Source organism: Podarcis muralis, chromosome 5, assembly GCF_964188315.1.
Source record: "Podarcis muralis chromosome 5, rPodMur119.hap1.1, whole genome shotgun sequence".
In the NCBI taxonomy this organism is placed as follows: domain Eukaryota; kingdom Metazoa; phylum Chordata; class Lepidosauria; order Squamata; family Lacertidae; genus Podarcis; species Podarcis muralis.
The window spans coordinates 39888849-39908626 of NC_135659.1; the positions used below are offsets into that span (position 1 = coordinate 39888849).

General features: G+C 40.1%; 1 protein-coding gene across 20 annotated transcripts in view; it reads right to left on the reverse strand.

Moving 5' to 3' along the window:
* The window catches only part of SGIP1 (SH3GL interacting endocytic adaptor 1), a 137472-nt gene that overhangs the window by 20133 nt on the left and 97561 nt on the right, over positions 1 to 19778 (reverse strand). For 11 of the 20 annotated variants that reach the window (XM_077928616.1, XM_077928612.1, XM_077928615.1 and 8 more), the window contains 2 exons: positions 15022 to 15081; positions 13700 to 13759 (listed from right to left, as the gene is read on the reverse strand). The exons of 4 other annotated variants lie outside the window; for them this stretch is intronic. In XM_077928616.1, the coding sequence (XP_077784742.1) occupies positions 13700 to 13759; positions 15022 to 15081 (120 nt within the window). The remainder of the gene's footprint in view (positions 1 to 13699; positions 13760 to 15021; positions 15082 to 19778) is intronic. 5 more of the 20 variants (XM_077928626.1, XM_077928630.1, XM_077928628.1 and 2 more) reach the window with 1 other exon arrangement.

A 19778-nucleotide genomic window follows, 5' to 3' on the forward strand; every position in this document is an offset into this window, starting at 1 on the left:
CAGGAGTTAGGAGGCCAGCAAGAAAAACAATTACCATCATGATGTTGCAGTCAGACACCTTTCCCCCCCAAGCAGTTCACACGGTGTCATGATCAGTATTGCATATTAGTCTGAGGAGAGTCTGCTTAATTTAAAATCTCTTAATGTGACTAACAAAACCTGGGAAAATGTTTTCCCAACACGCTTGAAAAAGAACATCCATCTGTAGATGAACACCTCTGCATAGTCATGTTCTCTTCAGTCATTCTCAACCACACACCCTTATGATATACTAGGGATAAATATGACAATTACAAAAAGAAAGTTCATTTTCTAGTGTGTTTTACATTATATTTTCTATCATTGTATTGTTGAAAATTGTCCTTATTCTGGTCAAATATTTAAACTATCAAAAGTGCTTCTGATTTGAAACAAAGAGAGGATATGGGGAATATATTTTCCCCCGCCGGGATACACAGAACTTGGTTCGATGAAGATTCAACCACCATGAAATTTAACATGCAGATATTACGCTTCACACGGAAGGCTCCAATGTTGCTTCTGTGTGAGGCTTGCAGGTCTCTTCTCTAGCACTCTTCTGCTAGAGGACAGATGATGACTGGCCTTTGTGATTCCACCTCCAACAGCAGCACTGTGTGATATGTGGAAACTGTCCCTGCCATGATGTATAAAAGGGCCATGCATATAATAGCAGAACATCCTAAGGGCACTTTCACGCCATAAAAGTCTATTTAAAACACAGCCGTTTAGAGTAGTCTTCAAAGGAAGAGGTTGCAATTTAGCTTATGTCTAGTTACTACTGTTCTGGCCAAAGCACTCAAGGTGGTTTACAGGCTATAACAATGACTTACAAACTAAGAGAGAGGATAGAAAGGAATGGGAAGAGGAAATTAAACATATCCAGCTACAGACTTCCATATTATTACATAATGAAGTTACATAATGATGAGGCGGAGGGACCATTACAGGAAGCAATACAAGGAGGGGCGAAGCCAAATGCATATGTGTCCTAGCCGGGCTAATGGAGAACACTTCACAATATCACATTTCTTTCTACTGCAGCTGTTTAAATAGCTGATCAAGGAAGGAAATTTTCAGAGAGGGGCTACAGCAGTATATCAGCTATATATTGCAGTAGGCATATAGAATGCAAGCCTTAGATTGACTTACTGGCAGCAATCCTTTTAGGTGCATCCGATACACGCATGACCACACACAGACAGCATGCTGAACCCAGAACGGACCCAAAAATGACCCAAAAAAGAGTGGAGCAGGACATGCTTGCGCGGGTTCTGCCAACATGTGCAGGGGTCCAGAACATAACCCCCGCAAATTGGTTGCTGCCTGTGTCTGGAAGTTCCAGTAACATTAATGGGGATGTGAAAAGAGGCACAGCACAGAGGAGAGACCATGTACAATGGCCATGCAGAAGGATGGGACGGATCATGCCCACTGTTTACGGGTCCTGACTTGTGTGTGCACAGACACATGACGAATGCACATAAGCCAAGAGGGAGGACAGTGGACATGACACTCTTCCCCTTCATATGCTCATTGCACACAGCTTTGAATGCTATGAAAAAAGCTTTAGGACTCATTTCAACTTAATAAGGAAATCCACACAGCAGGGTTAAGCTGAAAATGTCTAAGGGCTTGTATTTTCCTGCAAAAGGTGAAATTTCAGGGAGTGTGACGTTCACTCTGAAAGAGCTACGCTCCTCTAGGAAAAAAACCAGGTCCTTTGTTGGAAAGCTGCTATCCCTCAACTCCCTGTCAATGAAGTTGCAAAAGGAAGGGAGGGATCTTGCCGAACTGTGCATATCTTTGCTGATCATTTTTGCTTAAACTGATGCTGCAACTGTCACTTTAACAAAGTGATCTGAACCACAACATAACTGAATCTTGATCTTGTCCCAGCCTTGGAAAGAGATAGAGTGGACTGTAATCCACTGAGGTTAAGTACACACACAGAGAGACATTTTCCCCTAAAAGAACATCAACATGGATGCAGGAGAAGGCTTTCCATGGGGAAAGAGAGCTATATTTTGGCTCATTCCCACCACAAAGCCAATTCTATTAATTACTTTCCCTCTTTTTATTATTACATTTTTATGCACTATTAAATTGCTTGCAACCCTTCTTGCACCTCCATTCATCCTCTGAGAAATCTCTGAGTCACAAGGTTCATATTTTCAGCAGTGAAAGAACAAAGAACGATTTAATTTTAGGGAATATTGGTCCCAAGAGGGTTATACAGGCTTGGAGCTATTATTTTGCAACTATTTATTTTCATGCCCAAAGTCCAAAGGGAACAGTTTCCTGGTTTTCAAAGAGGAAAAGATCAAAGAATACATCACAAGGAGGTAAATTTTGATGGGTCTGTTGGAAATTCAGCCCAACCTCTCAAAATGAGGCTGAACAATAGAGTCTACAGTTATAATAGTCCCACATGTATCTATGCAATACTGTACCTAATGACACTACTGACATGGACCAATATCCTCATGAATTCTTAGGTGCTCTAGCAGATAATAGCTCGCTATGAAGGTTCAAAATGCAAGTAATAATGGATGGATGGACATAGATATATAGATTCAAATAGATATAGATATATAATTCCAAGTAGTTAAGCTATCATCCTTAAACAGCACCAATTCAGAGTCTGCTCCCAGATCAAAACCTCCTTGCCTGTGGAAAGCAGGCCTAATGGGGAAATGGTTCTAACCTAGCTTCCTTCTTGCTATAACAGATTTCCATGTGCAGCGATCAGTTGTGTTTTAAAAAAATAAATGTGGGGAAGTATCCAATTATGTGATTCTCCACTAGCACCCTGAAGTGGTATGGTACCCAGAAGATTGTCCTGCATGATTCTATGTAGCTTTCACATACAGTCTAAGGGTGATTTCATATAGTCAGGCACGGGGAACCAATGGCACTCCAGATATTGCTGGACTCCACTTCTAATAAGCCAGCATGGCCAAAGGTCAGGGATGATCAAAGTTTTAGTCCAGATCTGAGGGCCACAGGTCCTCCATTCCTCCTTTAGTTTGTTAGGAATGTAGACAGAATAGGTTGAGCTGGACAACTGATGAAGCAGCTGGCTTAATTATGGACTTTGTTTATATTTCAGTCCCTAGGCCTTCAATTGTGAATTGATAGCATCCCAGAAAATATAGATGAAGTGTGTGCAGGATGTAAACTGAATCAATGAGATGGCAATTTCACTATGAGCCCCAGCCAGTCCTGAAACATTTGATCTACATCCCTAGCTGGATGTACAGTTGTGTGAATGGACCCTTACTTTTCAAAGATGCAGTAACCAGCACACTTTTAGATGCTTATGAAGAAGCAATATAGATGAACTCTAGGTAGCATATTTACAATTATGAGATGGTTCCTACTTACTGGCTGTGGCAAGTCATTTGGTAGGGGTGCCACAGTTTACGTTTTGCAGTGGTATTCAAGAGACACAGCACCTGCTTCCACAAGTATTCTGCAACTATGCAACACTGCAGACTCGCTAGAAACCATTTTGTGCTTGCACCTTGAAATGTAAAATTCAATAAAAGTAACCACACAGGAAGGGACGCGGTGGCGCTGTGGGTAAAACCTCAGTGCCTAGGACTTGCTGATCGTATGGTCAGCGGTTCGAATCCCCACGGCGGGGTGAGCTCCCGTCGTTCGGTCCCAGCTCCTGCCCACATAGCAGTTCGAAAGCACTCTTAAGTGCAAGTAGATAAATAGGTACCGCTTTATAGCGGGAAGGTAAACGGCGTTTCCGTGTGCGGCGCTGGTGCTGGCTCGCCAGCTGCAGCTTCGTCACGCTGGCCACATGACCCGGAAGTGTCTTCGGACAGCACTGGCTCCTGGCCTCTTGAGCGAGATGAGCACGCAACCCTAGAGTCGGACACGACTGGCCCGTACGGGCAGAGGTACCTTTACCTTTACCTTTAACCACACAGGAACAGGATAACTGGTATGCACTAGATGGAATGGATGTGTAGAAGAATAGAAGCATCACATTTGGCCTTGCCCATTGATGCAAATGAAATGGGGAAAAACACAGGATAGGTATATAAATCTACATCCCGATAACAGCAAAATATGATAATTTAGCACTATGCATCCCTTTGCATATGTGTGATGGTTGTACACACACAGTTTGAACTGAACCAACATGAGGCATTGTCAGGAATTTTATGAAGTTTTGTGACAAATCTTTCATGAACTCCAGAATCTGGATTGTTGTGGGACGGAAGAATTATTTTTATAATTAAGACTAACCATTCACTTTAAAGAAGCTAATGTTGATAGCTGCAGTACTTCTGTGGAGTTTCCTTAGACTAAATTGTTCTCTATTATAAGCTGCTACCTGTATTATACCAGGCTTCTTCTCAGGGTTTTTTCCAATTAAATTCTGATTTCCTGGCATAGAATTTGCCTTCTTTACAGTTGCTATACACAGGCCCAATGTCTTCATCCAACTATGCACGATAACCCTAATGTCTCGTTCCTGGTGAGAAACTGACACCATGAGCATATATGTGAAATTAAGATTTTTTTTCGCCCTGACGTTCATCACTTTATCCTTATTTCCATTGAACTGCATTTGCCCATTCGTACATATTGGAGAGATCGTTTTGGAGCACTTCCCAATCCCTTTTTGTTTCACTGGGGTAAGTCACATACTTTAATTGTATGATGTGTGGTAAGCAGTTGTTAAAAACTATTTGGTTCTGTCTCTTTTTCTGTCTCCCAACGTCCCAAGAATTTATTTTGTCACATTAACCATCAAGGTGTAATTTAGTTTCATCATCTCAGTGGTGCTTGGGTTGTCACTGCTTATTGCCCATGTTATAAATTCAGCTGTTACCACTGTAATACATTTTTAAGTGTCACTTCTCCAAGTGCAAAAGGTAAATGTTTCAGCAGGACAGATGTGGCATGACCTTTGTAAATCAAATTAAGCTAGCTGCCCTCAATAAATAGGTCATTTCCAGTTATGATAGCAACGTGTCAAATTATCCAACCTTATATTTAATCCGTAAAGGTAAAGGGACCCCTGACCATTAGGTCCAGTCGTGACCGACTCTGGGGTTGCGGCGCTCATCTCACTTTATTGGCCGAGGGAACCGGCGTACAGCTTCCGGGTCATGTGGCCAGCATGACTAAGCCGCTTCTGGTGAGCCAGAGCAGCGCACGGAAACGCCGTTTACCTTCCCACCAGAGCGTACCTATTTATCTATTTGCAGTTTGACGTGCTTTCGAACTGCTAGGTTGGCAGGAGCAGGGACCGAGCAATGGGAGCTCACTCCATCACGGGGATTCAAACCGCCGACCTTCTGATCGGCAAGTCCTAGGCTCTGTGGTTTAACCCACATCTTGGTCTAAATTCTTATTTATAGTACATATTTAAAATCCAATAGATGTACAGAACAGTAATCAAGTGGCCCTGATCGACTTATAATCTCATGCAAGAAACTCCTATAGGATTAGACAAATACTTTGGAAAGTGAAGTTGCCCACCTGCATTGCTGTACATTGCCTTACATCCATACATATAATGCTAAAGTATATTTGAATGTGAATCCCTCAGCAATCTGCCCATGTGGTTCTGAATGTGCATTCCTATGCAATTTGTCCAGGTAGTTTTAGATCTATCAAATAAATTATAAAGGATAGAAGTTGTTTCTCCATAGCTATTTTTCTTGATAGATTTAGGCAAGTGTAATTTTTTGCTAAACTTTTATTTTATGCTTTATTTACACTATAGAATTACAGAGTTGTAAGGGACCACAGCGTTTATCTAGTCCAACCCCCTACACAATGCAGGCTGCGTAATGCACGAAGCATTTATTGTGTCCCCAATGGATAGCCACATCCTCCCAAGGCAGTATTTGTTCCAGTCCTTACTGTTCTAACAGTCTAGAACAGTTCTTGCCATTAGGTGGCCTCTCCCAATGTTTAGCCAAAATCTGCTCCCTTGCAATTTCCACCCCTTTGTTCTAGTTCTACTCTCTGGAACAAAAGAGAACAAGTTCATCCCATCTTCTGCATGAGGGCCCTGAAGATATTTGAAGACTGTTATTCAAATGCTGGCTGACCAGCAGAAAAATAGGGTAGAACTATTACTTCTTGTGACCTGGAAGCTATGCTTCTGTCTATGTAGCCTGCATTTGCTTTTTTAGTCATCATGCAGAATATTCTCCTTGCATAAAGTGATTTGCAATCCTTAATCATCCTCACAGCTATTCAGTAAGATAGATAACTCTGATTCACATCTTACAGATGTAGAGTTGAAACCTAGACTACAGGACCATTTTCACTGCTGAGCAATCTAACACCCAAAAGCAATATTTATCCAGGTTATCACCCTGGCTTGGAATTGACACTTGACCTGGAGGAACAATTAAAGAACAGTTAAAGTCGGGTCATATTTAGTCACTCTTAGGTAATTAATGCACAAGTGGTCTTAAACAGACCATAGGCATTCACGCCTCCCCTCTCTTTCACATCCAGATTCATAGCACAACAACAAACAAAAAGGATTACAGAATTGCAGTTCATAGCAGGTGCAAATAGTTCAAAACACCATTCACAGGGGCATGTCCGCCTTGTGTTTTTAAGCAACCTTTGCCACTGCTGTGTGTAGCATGAACAAATGGATCAAAACCACAAGGCTGTAATTCTCATGTAGGGAGAACTAACATGTATGTAAGCAAATCATTGTTATGGATATATAGCAAGTTCCATGCTTCTCCCTCCCACCTTCTTCCTGAATAAGAAGCAGCCATGGGAAGCTGAAATGGAAAATGAAAAGGAGAGGCTGCTTAATCCTAACCATTCTTGCCATTTGCTGAAAATTGCTCTTTTAACCTGGGCTTTCCCTGCCAGGGGGAGATTCTGAGCAAGCAAGCAGTAGAAAAGGAAATCATTCTTCAGCCCCTCCCTATTCTGGTTCTCTGCTCAAAGCTTTGGCTTCCTAGCTGCTCAACAAGGAAGAAAAATTAGAGAATTGCCCATCATGTGTAGTTTGGCCCTTAGGCAAGTAATAAAAGCTTCTTGCGTAAATTCTGTCTTGTAGCCTATTCATGCCATCCCTTTTAGACAGGTACAAAGTACATCTATTATAGCTTTAATAGTACAAAATGTCCTTCTACAAATTGTGCTGTGAATATGAAGAGTATTAATAAAGAAGAGCTAAGAATGAAAAGCTCATTGTTAATATCACAATTATACAACTCAAAATACTACACAAAATATGAAAATAAACTCGGACGTTGAAATGTATTTTGATGCTTATATGACAGGTTCATTTATCACAACAACATTCAGCACATCAAAGTTTGTTAAAATGAGAAGTACGGTTAAGGCACTGGGGTTCTGTAACCTTGAAATTTTATTATTTTATACTGTTATGCTTTTATTGCTTAGGGACAAATAGAGATAGACAGAACCAGCAAAATTTCAGAGTACACTGTGAATAAATCAATTCAAAATAGTCAAGATAAAATTACATGGCTAAGTAAAATTAATTGGTTCAAGTGTGTACCAATTATGAAGCAATCATCATGGAAATAACAGTATCAATTAACATAAAATTGCCTGTTTAGTTGTTGAATGAATGTGAGTGGTTACATGGTGTTATATTTAATATCAGTGTTGTGAATTGTATAAGCTGTGATATTTATATACAAACAAGAAGAGGGAATTTAAACCTGAAATTTCATTTTTGGTCAGAACCGTGAGCTATGTACAGGAAAAACAATGGTTATTTCAACATGTGCAGAGCAGGTTAAAAAGAGAGAGGATGAAATTTTCCTTCAAGTCTGAAGCCCATGGGCACACCGTGGAGATCTGCTATAGTGCCCGCCAGGTAATCCTATCTTCTCTATGTTGCAATTGCTTATCAAACAGACAGCTGTCCCCTCTCTGCTAGTTTTTATCAGCCCAAAGGGGCAAGGGTAGAGAGTGCAAGTGGTCGCCCTGACTGATCCAAGCATTGGGCTGCCATACATGTTGAATTTCCTGGGCATATCTGGAATATTGCATCCATCAGCATAAAATCCATGTTGGCAGTGTCAAATTTGATGTTTGGATTTTCACTGTTTGGAATATGGCAACCCTATCCAAGCACCCTTCCCACATTCTTGAGCCTTGTTAACTGAAACTTATCCAACATAATCAGACTAGACAGTTCTCTGGACACAACTCAGGATTCATGTGCTGTAACAGATGCAAGCTATTCTGTCCTAAAAATGCTTTGCAAACAAGTCACAGCAAGCTACTGCCATTCTGTCAACTGCCTAAGGCCAGACTTTAAAAGGCCTGCATTACCCAGAAAAGCTATGCCAGGCGGCATAGTGAGGATGCAGTGGAGGTAACCAAGGATGCCTTTGTTCAGGTCAGGCAGGACTTTGACAGGAGCACAAGTCATATTAGCCAGAAAATCCCCCAGAGCCGCCTGGAAGCCCACTCAATCCATCAGCCTCCAAGGGCAAACCATCCTCATGCAGAGGGGGAAAGATGCTGAAAGCCTAAAAAATCTCAACAGGAAGTGATCTGAGCATGACCAGAGACTGATTTCAATGCTCCCTACTTTCAGATCACCCTCTTCCAGCGCAGTTGAGAAAACAAGGTCCAGAGTGTGGCCTGCCACATGTGTTGGACCGGTGGCATGTTGAGACAGCCCCATGGGTGTCATGACAGCCATGAAGTCCTGAGCCACCCCAGAGCCACTCGCTTCAGCATGGATGTTAGTCCCCCAAAACCAGCAGTCTGGGAGTCCTCAACACCACCTCTGAGCCCAGCTGTGTAAGCTTAGGCAAGGAGAAAGCTGAGCAGGGAGGCAGGAAGCAAGACAGCAGAATCTCTAATTTGTCCTGATTGCCCAATGCCAGGAACACACACTTTAGATCCCCCAACTGTAGCAAGGAGAGGGAGAGGGAGGGAATTTCTGTAGAACACAGCAACTTCCCCGCTTCCTCCCTCAAGTCTGGCCTGATGCTAACCTGAGTACCCAGATGAGACCAACTCCAACCTGCTCATCCACCCAAGTCTCAGTGATACAAACCAGATCAACCTCAAATTGTGGATGAGGGAGGTCTTACTCAGAGTTGACCTGCCAGCCCCATGAGTTGCCATAGATGCCAGTTTTCTCATACCTCTTTTTGCTTTGAAATTGTCAAGCAGAGGCTAGGCAGCACACTTCAGATGGATATAGTTACTGTCCCATAGACTTATGTACCCTTCTTCATTTTAAATAGGATTTGAAGACCCAATAAGCATAAACTGATACACCAGTCTTCTTATTCACAAAGCAGTTGATTTGAGAATATGTTTTCTAACTAGACAAAATTAAATTAAGTTCAGGGAAGAAAGAAAAAGTAGGGAACCAATATTTTGGACCCAACAAAAACCCAACTATTGTTACTACTGGAGATTATGAAATACATTCACACTAAATGGAAAACAGCTTTTCTAAAATGTTACCCAACAAGTGAAGAGATAAATTTGCAGAAGCAGCAATTTTAATGTAACTTTCATATGTGATATTTGCAAGTAGTGTGATTTACAATCATGACAAACCAAAGCGTTTCAGAGGCATGGATTACTTTAGTGGAGACATAAAAGCTGGGAAAATAAAGTATCACAAAATGTATCTGTAGATGAGAGATTACTTTTCTGTCAAATATGCTCCTTGGGGTAAAAAGTATTAGTATTTATTAAGCATCAGTTTGTTACGTGTCATACAAAACTCAGCAGCAGATGATAGACTCAGAGGGGCTACACTTTAAGGCTTGACTAGGAACTACATTACAGTACAATAACGTTGGAGATTGATAATTACTTAGGTTTGCAAAGGAAGCAGATTTTTTTAGGCAGTAGTTTAAAGAAGAGGATGGGAGATCAAACTCTACTGCTGATTGCTTGGGACTCTCTTTTTCTGTAAACTGAACATCACCTGTCTCACTATCTGTATTACACTGCTTTATCCAAACAGAGTGAATCTGTCAAGTTTCTAAAACTGCAACCAAGAGGGTCCACCACACGACATTGGCTTGTTTTCAACAGACAGCAACGGTGCCATCAGCACAATGGCAGTGGTTTAATGTAAACATTAAACACTATGAACTACAATTACCAAATAGGAAGGGCCCTGTTTGATATGCTGGAGAGCCATTCCAAATCACAGCTAGATAAACCAACAAACTAATTTGGTATAAAGCAACTTCCTATGCTCCTGTTTTGAGAGCTTCATGTAGCACCAAACTTATGGTCATAGTGCAGGCTGCCCAATGATGCTCAGTTTGCATCTGGCACCTGAGCAACAACTGTGCCTTCATAAGCAATTGCAGAGTTAGTACAAAAGGGCATCCCATCCCATCTTGCAGATCCCACGTGAATGCAGGCTGACTCCTCCCTCTGCTGGGCCTAGACACCAGTACAATGATTTCCTTTGCCTTAGGTTCTCCCACACTTAAAATTTTCTGCTGTCCCCGGGGACAGATTTTGTCCGGGGACAGATTGCTGAATCCGGGGACTGTCCCCGGGAACATCTGGTGACCCTACCCTACAAGAAAGTCTAGCAGCACCAACTACCAGGCTTCTACCTTAAGAACAACTTCTATTTAGGATGCAAATTGGCTTCAAATGTATTATAAACTTGAGCTTTGCAGAAATCCAAAGAAACATCCTGCTTTGCCATAGATATTCATCAGCTTCTGATAGTGACACAGATGCAGTTGCTGGGATGGGATTTCAGCACCATCTTTTTGGGGGGGGAGGGCTGGGGTAAACTTTTTCAGAATCTGCAGGATCCTGTCCTCCTCACTTAGTTCCTCAGGCTTCCTCTTTACCACCTACTTCTCATCACTCCCTTTCTTCCACTCCTCCTCCCACAAACGGGCAATTGCAGGAAAATACCCAACACTTTGTGGCTTATTCCCCTTGCCTTGAATAAACTTATTCTGTCAATGCTGAATGGAGTCTTTGTCAAAGAAATCCAATTAGAAACTAAGAAATCAATCCAGCTTTTTGGTAATTTGCACCATCTGCTCTTATTGTACTTGCTGCTGAAGTTTTTGTTGTTTTTCTACTGGGTTTGTTTACAGGTTATTGAAATTGCTTTATTGAACAGGCTTTATTGACGTGGTGGTTGTTGTTGTTTGTTTGTTTATGTGATGCCTCTTTGGCACCTGATGAAAACCTTTCAAAAACTATATTTTATAGTCTAGGACTTTCAGATTCAACCAGTGAGTCAATGTAAGAAGGGTTAGAACTAACCTGTGGTTGATTTTGCCCTAGTGACAAGACTTAGCATTTTGGCCATTTTTAAAATTCTCAAGCCAAAATTTGCTATTTTGAGAGATTTGTCTGTATTTTTATGAGCTGATTATGCAAGATTTAAAAATATATGGAAACTGATCAAATTTAAACAAAAAAAAGTAGATAATTCTTACCTACAGACAGAAATTGTTTACTTAACAATGCAAGTGCTTCAAGAAAACCATTATAAATCATGAAATCACTAGCAGGAAATCATAGGCTTTGTGAATACAAGAAGTCAAACCACTGTCCATATTTGCTTTTTAAAGGCAGGCTGGAATGGCAGAAATGAAAGCCCTATTCAAATGCACTAAAAGTGTGCTGGATCAATGTCTGCTTGGGAGTGTGCATGTGTGAATGCTGCCTTTCCCCAATGTGCTGATAGGTTCTTTATCCACAGAGCCAAATCCACAGGGATTCCCTGGGTTGGTTCTACACATGTTTAGGCAATATTGTTTTATTTATTCAAAATATTTTTATCTTGCCGTTCTGTCTACTGAAGGAATTTGAGGTGGTTCACAAAAAATAAAAGGTAACAAAACACACAAAACTAAATTAGCAGAGGCACAGGTCAAAAACAATAACCACAAAAGAAGATTGGGTCAGCCACTTGCTTAAAAGAGCAGTGCCTTGGCATCATGGCACCAAAAACAAGCACGGAGGGAACCAGGTGCAAAAACTTCTAGAGCTCCAGTGCTACTTTTGACAGGACTCTCAAGCCCAGCTTGAGTATAGGCCCAAACAATTAACTGCTGAGAGAAACATGTAGTCAATTAAAGCTGCCCCCCATTGCTGTTTTCCTACAAAATTAAAGTTTACTGTCACCAAATATGGACAATTTCCCAAGACTGATTAAAAAAACAACTGTTTGCAGATGGGCAACAACTTTTACAGATAGCAGAATAGTTGTACTGTACTATGATGTTAGTTCTGTGAAGTATATTTAAGGTACATAAACCATTAGGGGGTATTCCTTTAACTTAGAAAACTAAAAGGATCGTATCAGTATTTTCAAATCGCAAAGACCTATCAGTAACTGGTTAAGATTAGGCAGAGGCTGACTTAACAGGAAGGAAAGATGCATTCGCTTTACCTAGTTTATAACAGAAAACTATTTCCAGAGGCATCAAACTTAGCTTTCTCAATCTTCATCAGGTGCCCTTCAAACATTTTGACCTATAACTTTATCGGCCCTAGTCAGCATGGCCAATGACTGGGGATAATGGGAGTTGTAGTCCAGAACATCTGGAGGGCACCTTGTTGGCTAACTGACTTACATATTCCATTTCAGACCACAACATTTCATGCTCATATGAAACTCAGTCATTCCAGTACACTTTCTTTTTCTTATAAATTTATCCCCAGAGGTGAATTAGAGGTAACAAGATATGTGGAGCAATTCCACAGAAAAAGGTTAAGAAACTATCCTTCCATTCAGGGAAGAGCCCCTTCTGTGAGGGAAGGGATTGATAATCTAGTGTAGAGTTTCTGCAAAGGAAAGGTAGAGGGAGGTGATTTTGATGATTCTGCTCCACTTCTCTGCAGTACCTTCCCATGGTTCAGGAGGTTCAACAATGCACTTTTTTGGGGTACTAAAAACAACTTGAGTTGTGCCAACCAATTCTTACTCCAGAGGATATTTGCCACAGAATAAAATAGGTTCATGAAATCAAACATTTAATATAGGAAAGCTTTAACTCTCCTGTATAGCCAAGCTGGAAAAAGGTTACATAAATGTTAAAATGACAACACTGAAGTATCAAATGGATAATGGACTTTTATTAATTGACCAACATTCAGATTGTAATACTATTTTTATCCACCACCACCCCCGTCAAACGGTCTTGATACATGATCCAAGCACTAAATACGAATGTATTTTTCATATTTCTCTGAAATACTCTATTTATTAAGGGAATGGGAGATTGTCATGGTTAAGAATATGATGGCAAGGAAAGCTCTAGAAATGGATAACAGGATAATAGAACATTCTACCTATATTTATAATGTGTAGCTGCTATAAGGTGTAAAAACTGCTTGCAAAGTGTATACAAAGAAGCCCTGGTTGACAGAGTCAAGTTCTTTGATAATCAGTAACTCCTGAAGAAGATTTTTTTTAAAAAAAATCAACAACAATTATTTCCCCATTCCCCTTTAAATTATAACAATTGAAGGGACACAGTTGTACAAATCAAATTTTAAAATGATTCTGATTGAACTCGTCATGTCATCTAAGTAGCCATAGCATTACCATACAGAAAGGTAGAATGGGTTTGTTTGTTTGTTTGTAGGAAACCAAAGGGCTTCTATTAAATAATAAGAGCAAAGTGGGGGCTTAAAGTTCCAACCCAGTATGCTATGCACTACTTACCTTCAAAAGTCAAATAAAACTTTCCTCTGTCAAACCAGACGAGGGAAGGCTGTTCATTCTCTGTATGGCCAGGAGTTGAAGCGGGATGGGAAAGGTTAAGGAGAAGGGAGAGAGAAGGACATAAGTGTAAGTCACAGAAGCAGGTTATTAATCTCACTACAGGGGAGGAAGAGGCGCTGTGAGCTGTTAACGTGCAAGGGGGAGTAGAAGGGAGTTTAAAACAATTTTCTTGTTTTATTTTGGGAAACAGAAAGCAAAAAAAAAAAAAAAAAAAAGTAAAAAAATGGCAAGCTATGGAATCCTAAATGGAGATAATTTTTGCCCACTGGATTGCTGCCTACGTGTTTGTGCGTGGAGGGTGTGAGAAGTGTTCTGTTGCTGCAACAGAATAGTAGTATGTTGGGGTTTTTTTGCTGTACTAGCTTTGGGCGGAATTTGTCACACAAGGCCTTGTCTCCATTTTAAAGATGCTGCTGTAATGTTGGAAGATGCCTCTGGGTATGAAAACAACATCTGAAAATGTAGCACTAAACTTTATTACATGAACCTGTCTTGAAGAAAAAGGCTGGTAAGGGGAAAACATGGCAATGATTCTGGCACTCACATGCTCCTGAGATAAGCATGCATTATAATTCTGAAAGTATGTTGCATGGATCTTCTGTATGGGTGGGCTTCCAAAGGCGGCATTAATCTCTGGTTTGACAGTTTCCCCTAAAGGTGCTAAATTTGGTTTAACTAACTACTGGGCAGGATTTCTGGAATGTTGGTTAAGTGCATGATTTTATTGAACCATATTATTTGATAAAATTCCAAACTGAACCAATAAATTAACATTTAAAGCTACCCTTCTCTCTCTCTCCTAGTCAAAAATTACCAGTTACTTTGACTCACAATATATTAAAGAGTCCAGGGTACATGTAAAACAAACTAAAAACACCTAAGGAAATACTACTGCTGAAGCTAAGCACATCTGGCGTTGTAAGCTTCCTTGGAAGCCTAGTTCTGTAAAATGAAGGAAGAGCTGGGTAGACAGAATATACATCTGGGAAAGACCTGCTCTTGAGTAGTAGCAGTATACCTTACATAAAAAGAACCACAAGTCAAAAATCTATCACTTCTCCAAAACTCTTGCCATTGGGAAACTGGCATGCTATATGCTGCATTTCTGAGTTTGGCATGAGTTCCTCTCTTTTACATATAAGTATATATTTGTATGCACTTGACACTCATGGTGGTGAGGGTGGCAGTGAAGGAAGCATTCAGATGACAATGGCTAGGATTTAAAATCCAGATTTCTTGAAACCACTCTGCTAGTACAGTACCTGCAGGAGTTTCACAATGCCTTTCAAACGTGAGCAGTTTGTCAACATAAGCATCATCTTCTGAAACCCATGAGCAAAAGAAATGTAAAAGAAAAACAATGAAAACACAAATTCCAAATGAAAATCAAGTAGCTGTTTATCAACCAAACCACAAACATTACAATGAAAAAAAGATCATAGACATAGAAATGGTGGACACATCTCTTTTTATTATCAAAATCATATGCAACAACCACCACAAGAACCCAAAAACAAATACAAAAAAAGACAAACAGTAAATGAAATAATTTTGTGTCATATTTCCTCAGACAAACTCTCCATATATGGGATAACCTTTAGAGACTGGAAGAGTTACACACAGGGAAGCCACAAAGGCTGAGAAATTGTGCTTCTTATGAGCTACTTAGGCCATAATTGTAGGGACACTTACTGGGAGTAAGTCATATTGAACTCAATAAAGCTTACTTCTAAGTAGATGTGTATCATAATCTTACTCTTCATGTAGAATTTTATAATGAGTGTCCAAACCCTTCCATGTCTTAAATCAGGGGTAGTCAGTTTAGGAGTGCTGAAGAAACTCTACCTGCTGAAGTGTGACTGTAACCCAGGGATGGAGGACCTGTGTTCTCTGGATGTTGCTGGACTACAACTTCCACCATTTCTGACTGTTGACCATGCTGGCTAGGGCTGATGGGAGCTGGAGTCCAGCAACATCTGGAGGGCACCATGTTGACTACTCTTGTCTTAGATCCATAGAATTTAAAAGGGGTTACTGCAACAAGGAAAAGTTCCCCACACTCAAAGCATACCTGGCAAAGGTTCGTTTACTCTTGCTAAAATCCTCCCAAAAAGGCAATCATATTCCACTGTCCAAGCACTCCTACAATCAAGAGGTATTTCCCAATGCTGAACTCAAACGGCGTTTGCTATAACTGGGACCCATTGCTTCTTGCTAATGCCCTCCCATATTTTTTTTTACTCTGCTAACCCATTCAAGCCTAATAGTATGACTGTAACCCATAATCATTGTTCTCTGAAACAGGGGAAAATACAAAGGCCAGATCTTTAGCACAATTTTTGAATCCTATGGTTTAGGATACAAACCAAGGACTCAAACTAGCCCTGGCTCAATAGGTCCGAAATTGCATTAGAACTTGAGCTCTGTGTGCCCCACAGGAATTGCTATTCCCTCTCCACGGTAAACGCCTGCCATGCTTTTGCCTTGAGCTGGAAGCTTTTTACATGCCAAGCCATTCAGCATATTAAGCATAATTTACTGCATTAGTTGTCATGGGCCACAAGAGCAGATTGGCACAATCCAGTCTCATCCAACACATGATCTGACAATACCACTTGCCTATTTGGGACAGGTGGAGCTTTCTCTGTTGCCAATAAACATGCATTCCTATTTTCAAGGAGTAGATGAAAAAATTCTCATTATTTTGTTCCAGAAGTCAATAAATTCTGGAAGCTACCTATATACGTATTCTCACATTATGGAAAACTATAGGGAGATTTTTAAAATTAAGGTACCTGTGGGGAATACGGTCCTTCCCTCCGTCCCTGCTCAGGGAGAGCATTGAGGAGAACACAGAATTTGAGCATTTAACAAAGATTTCCTTTTATTTTACTACAGTGAATACAATTCTCCCCACAGAGACACAGACACCCAACAATATCAAAGGACAAAACAAGTTGATCTAATATTAATGTAAAATTGTGCCTGTGTTTAACACATTCAAGAAAACACTCCAGAAATAGTTCGTCTTGTCTAAGAGTGTGACTATTTCCTTGGCTATCTCTAGAAGTGAATCCTAATTTCAGATTTCTAAAAAAAAGGGATGCATAAACCAAGCAGCCCCTTTTTATAAGCTGTGAAAGTGAACAGGCTTGCACATAGCATTAAACCAAACCATGGCTTAGCATGAATGTGTGAGCTCCCAGAAAGGAGCTTGCAGCTGCTTTGCTGCTCCCTGGACTTTTTTGCTAATGTGCCATGCTGAGCTAAACCAAGTTTAAGCTTAGCATGTCTTCTGCACCTGGACTTAAGATCAGGCTGTCTCCAGACCAGCTATGAGCTGTAACCAAGGGTTAGTTGTGGTTAGTCTAGGGACCATAACCATGACGCCCAGGTTGGAACAATGTGCTAAGCTTTGGCTTAGATCAGGGTTACATGGCAGCAAAAAGAACTCAGGGACACCAAAGCAGCTGCAAGCTCCTCTCTGGGAACCCATGTACTCACACTAAGCCTTGGTTTAGCTTAGCCTGACAAGCAAATCAGGCCAGTCAGTGGGAAGTCTAACTATAGTGCTCATGTCAAGAACTTCATATTGCCAGCATAAAGAATGCTCAGGCTAGTCACTATGAACAAATACACAATAACTAAAAATAGCTGGGATGTACAAATACAAACCAGGAACTCCTTATTAGCCATTTCAGCTGTTTTCTCAATCGTTTTGTATTAAAGCTTCTCTTTACCCCAACAAGGGTGGTGAAATCTCCAAGGCCATCTGTAAAAAAGGCCACTTAGATAATTTTAATAAAATGCCTGATTACTCAACTTTAATGTAACAGCAATTCCTCTAAAAATCATATATGGTGAATGAATCATGTTCATGTCAAGACTATGAATCAAAGGCCTACTCGTCTTCTTGAATGGTTAGTCAAAAGCATGTGGCCTTCAAAGCTTGTAATGTTTTAAGTGTGCTACCACCTAAAACCTGGACTATGTACTACCCTATCACAACTGCACATTCACATTGTTTCTAAAGTTTAGGTTAAATATAAGGCTTTGGGGGCAATCTATAGCACTTTTAAACGGTTGTGTTTGAAAGAGTGTCCTTGGCTATTGATTAACTGGTTCCTTCCATCCACTGAAAAAAAAATTAAAGAATATCTGCTGAAGCTCATAAGCACAGGCTTTTAGAAAGATTATATAAAGCCTTTCTTTTCAGGCAAACCTTGTTTGATACTGATTTGATGGCTATTTTAATGGTTGCTTATATTTGAACTGTCATCAGATTTTTCCAATATTGCATTTACAAGTTGGATGTACTGATAGCTTTAGAAAAGTCATGTAACTTTAGGCATAATATAAATATTATGTTTTAAAATAAATAAATGTTCTGACATTTTTTGTAGTTACCTCATCTATGAATATCAATCTGAAGGCTATCTAGATTTGTGGAATCATGTTGAATAACAACAGAATAATCCTGACTCTAATTCACTTGACTTTCACAATTGTTATCCTAAAATCAAACAGAAACCAGCAATGGTCTCTATGTATCATTGGTTATTTCTTTTAAAAGCAACGAAATGTATCTAGAGGAACTTTACTTCCATTAATGAAAATGTCCATAGTGACAGAGTCATCATGTTCATGCTTATATAGGGGGGAAATTATTATTTCAACAGAAAATTGTGTTTTCCTCCCCATCACCTGTTTTACCTGCACAAAACCTAGGCTAATGTTTCAACTTAAAAGTAGCCCTTTTCACAAATCAGTTGGGCTTGATTCCATTGGAACCTTATGTTCTGAAACGCAGTTACTGATAAGAACACACAACAGTGTGTCATAAAAACTACTGATCAACATCAGTTTCAGACAATTTACACCACCCCATGGAACATAATACTTCACATACAAGGAGTTGAGCCACTGATGACACAGCCTCTTAGTTGATAATACGATATTGTTAGTTAGGTATTTGAAATGCTATTCAGTACTTTGACTGATATGCATTTATATCACCCTGGTCATTGCACTGACCAACAGCAAGCAGAAACAAAGGACATAGGTACAAAAAGGGAAACATGAAGTCTGAAAATTGCATTAAGCACTCTCCCCACACACTTCCATTTCACACACAATAGGCAGAAAGAAACAAGAGTGAACGGTTTTTCAAAAAGACAAACTAAAGCTGAAAGCACTTCAAACCAGGTTGGGCATTTAACAAATTATCACTGGAGGCTTGAATATATGCCCCAGTTGACAGCATCTTCATTTTCTAATAAGCAAAACAAGTATCTGTGAATTACTATGACTGAGTGAAGACTAAACACCACTAGTATGGGAAGTCAGTAGTATGCTCAATGGCTATTACTCAAATGAAGACAAAACATATCCATTTCAGCTCATTCAGAATTTTGTTTTTTTCCCTTTCTTGGAATATCCAATTTGTTGCCATTCTGAGTTCATTCAGAATAGTCAGAAAGACAATTTGAACAGCAGCTCAAGTGCCCGTTCTCGTCTACACAGATTAGAAAATGCTTGATAAAAAAATTGAGGTTAAGAGGCACACAGCAGGAAAGTTTAGACTAATAGCAGAACGGGTCCAAAGGGATGTAAAAGAAGGGAAAACCAATAAAAGAAAACAACCTGGCATACAATGAGAACTGAAGGTGACAGAGATGGTCTGTAGAGGAGCAGAAGCGTTGATGAAAAGAGACGCAGGTCAAAAAGGAAAACCAGGAGTCTGCAGCACAAAAGAACTATATCAGAGAGAAGAAGGTGGTTTTAAGGTGTAAAGAAGATGAAGAGTATTGTAAATGAAATAAAGAATGACAAAGAGAATTCAAATATATGTTTGTCTGAGAAGGAAGTGGAGCAGGGAGCAGAAAGGGAGAATGAAGCAAAAAATGAAGAGCATCAACATCCAGGCATTGCCAGCCACAAAACATTTCTCACTTTTGACAAGTGTAATCTAACCTCAGCTTAAGAAGAAAAAAACATGTTTTCAGTACAACTTTCCATA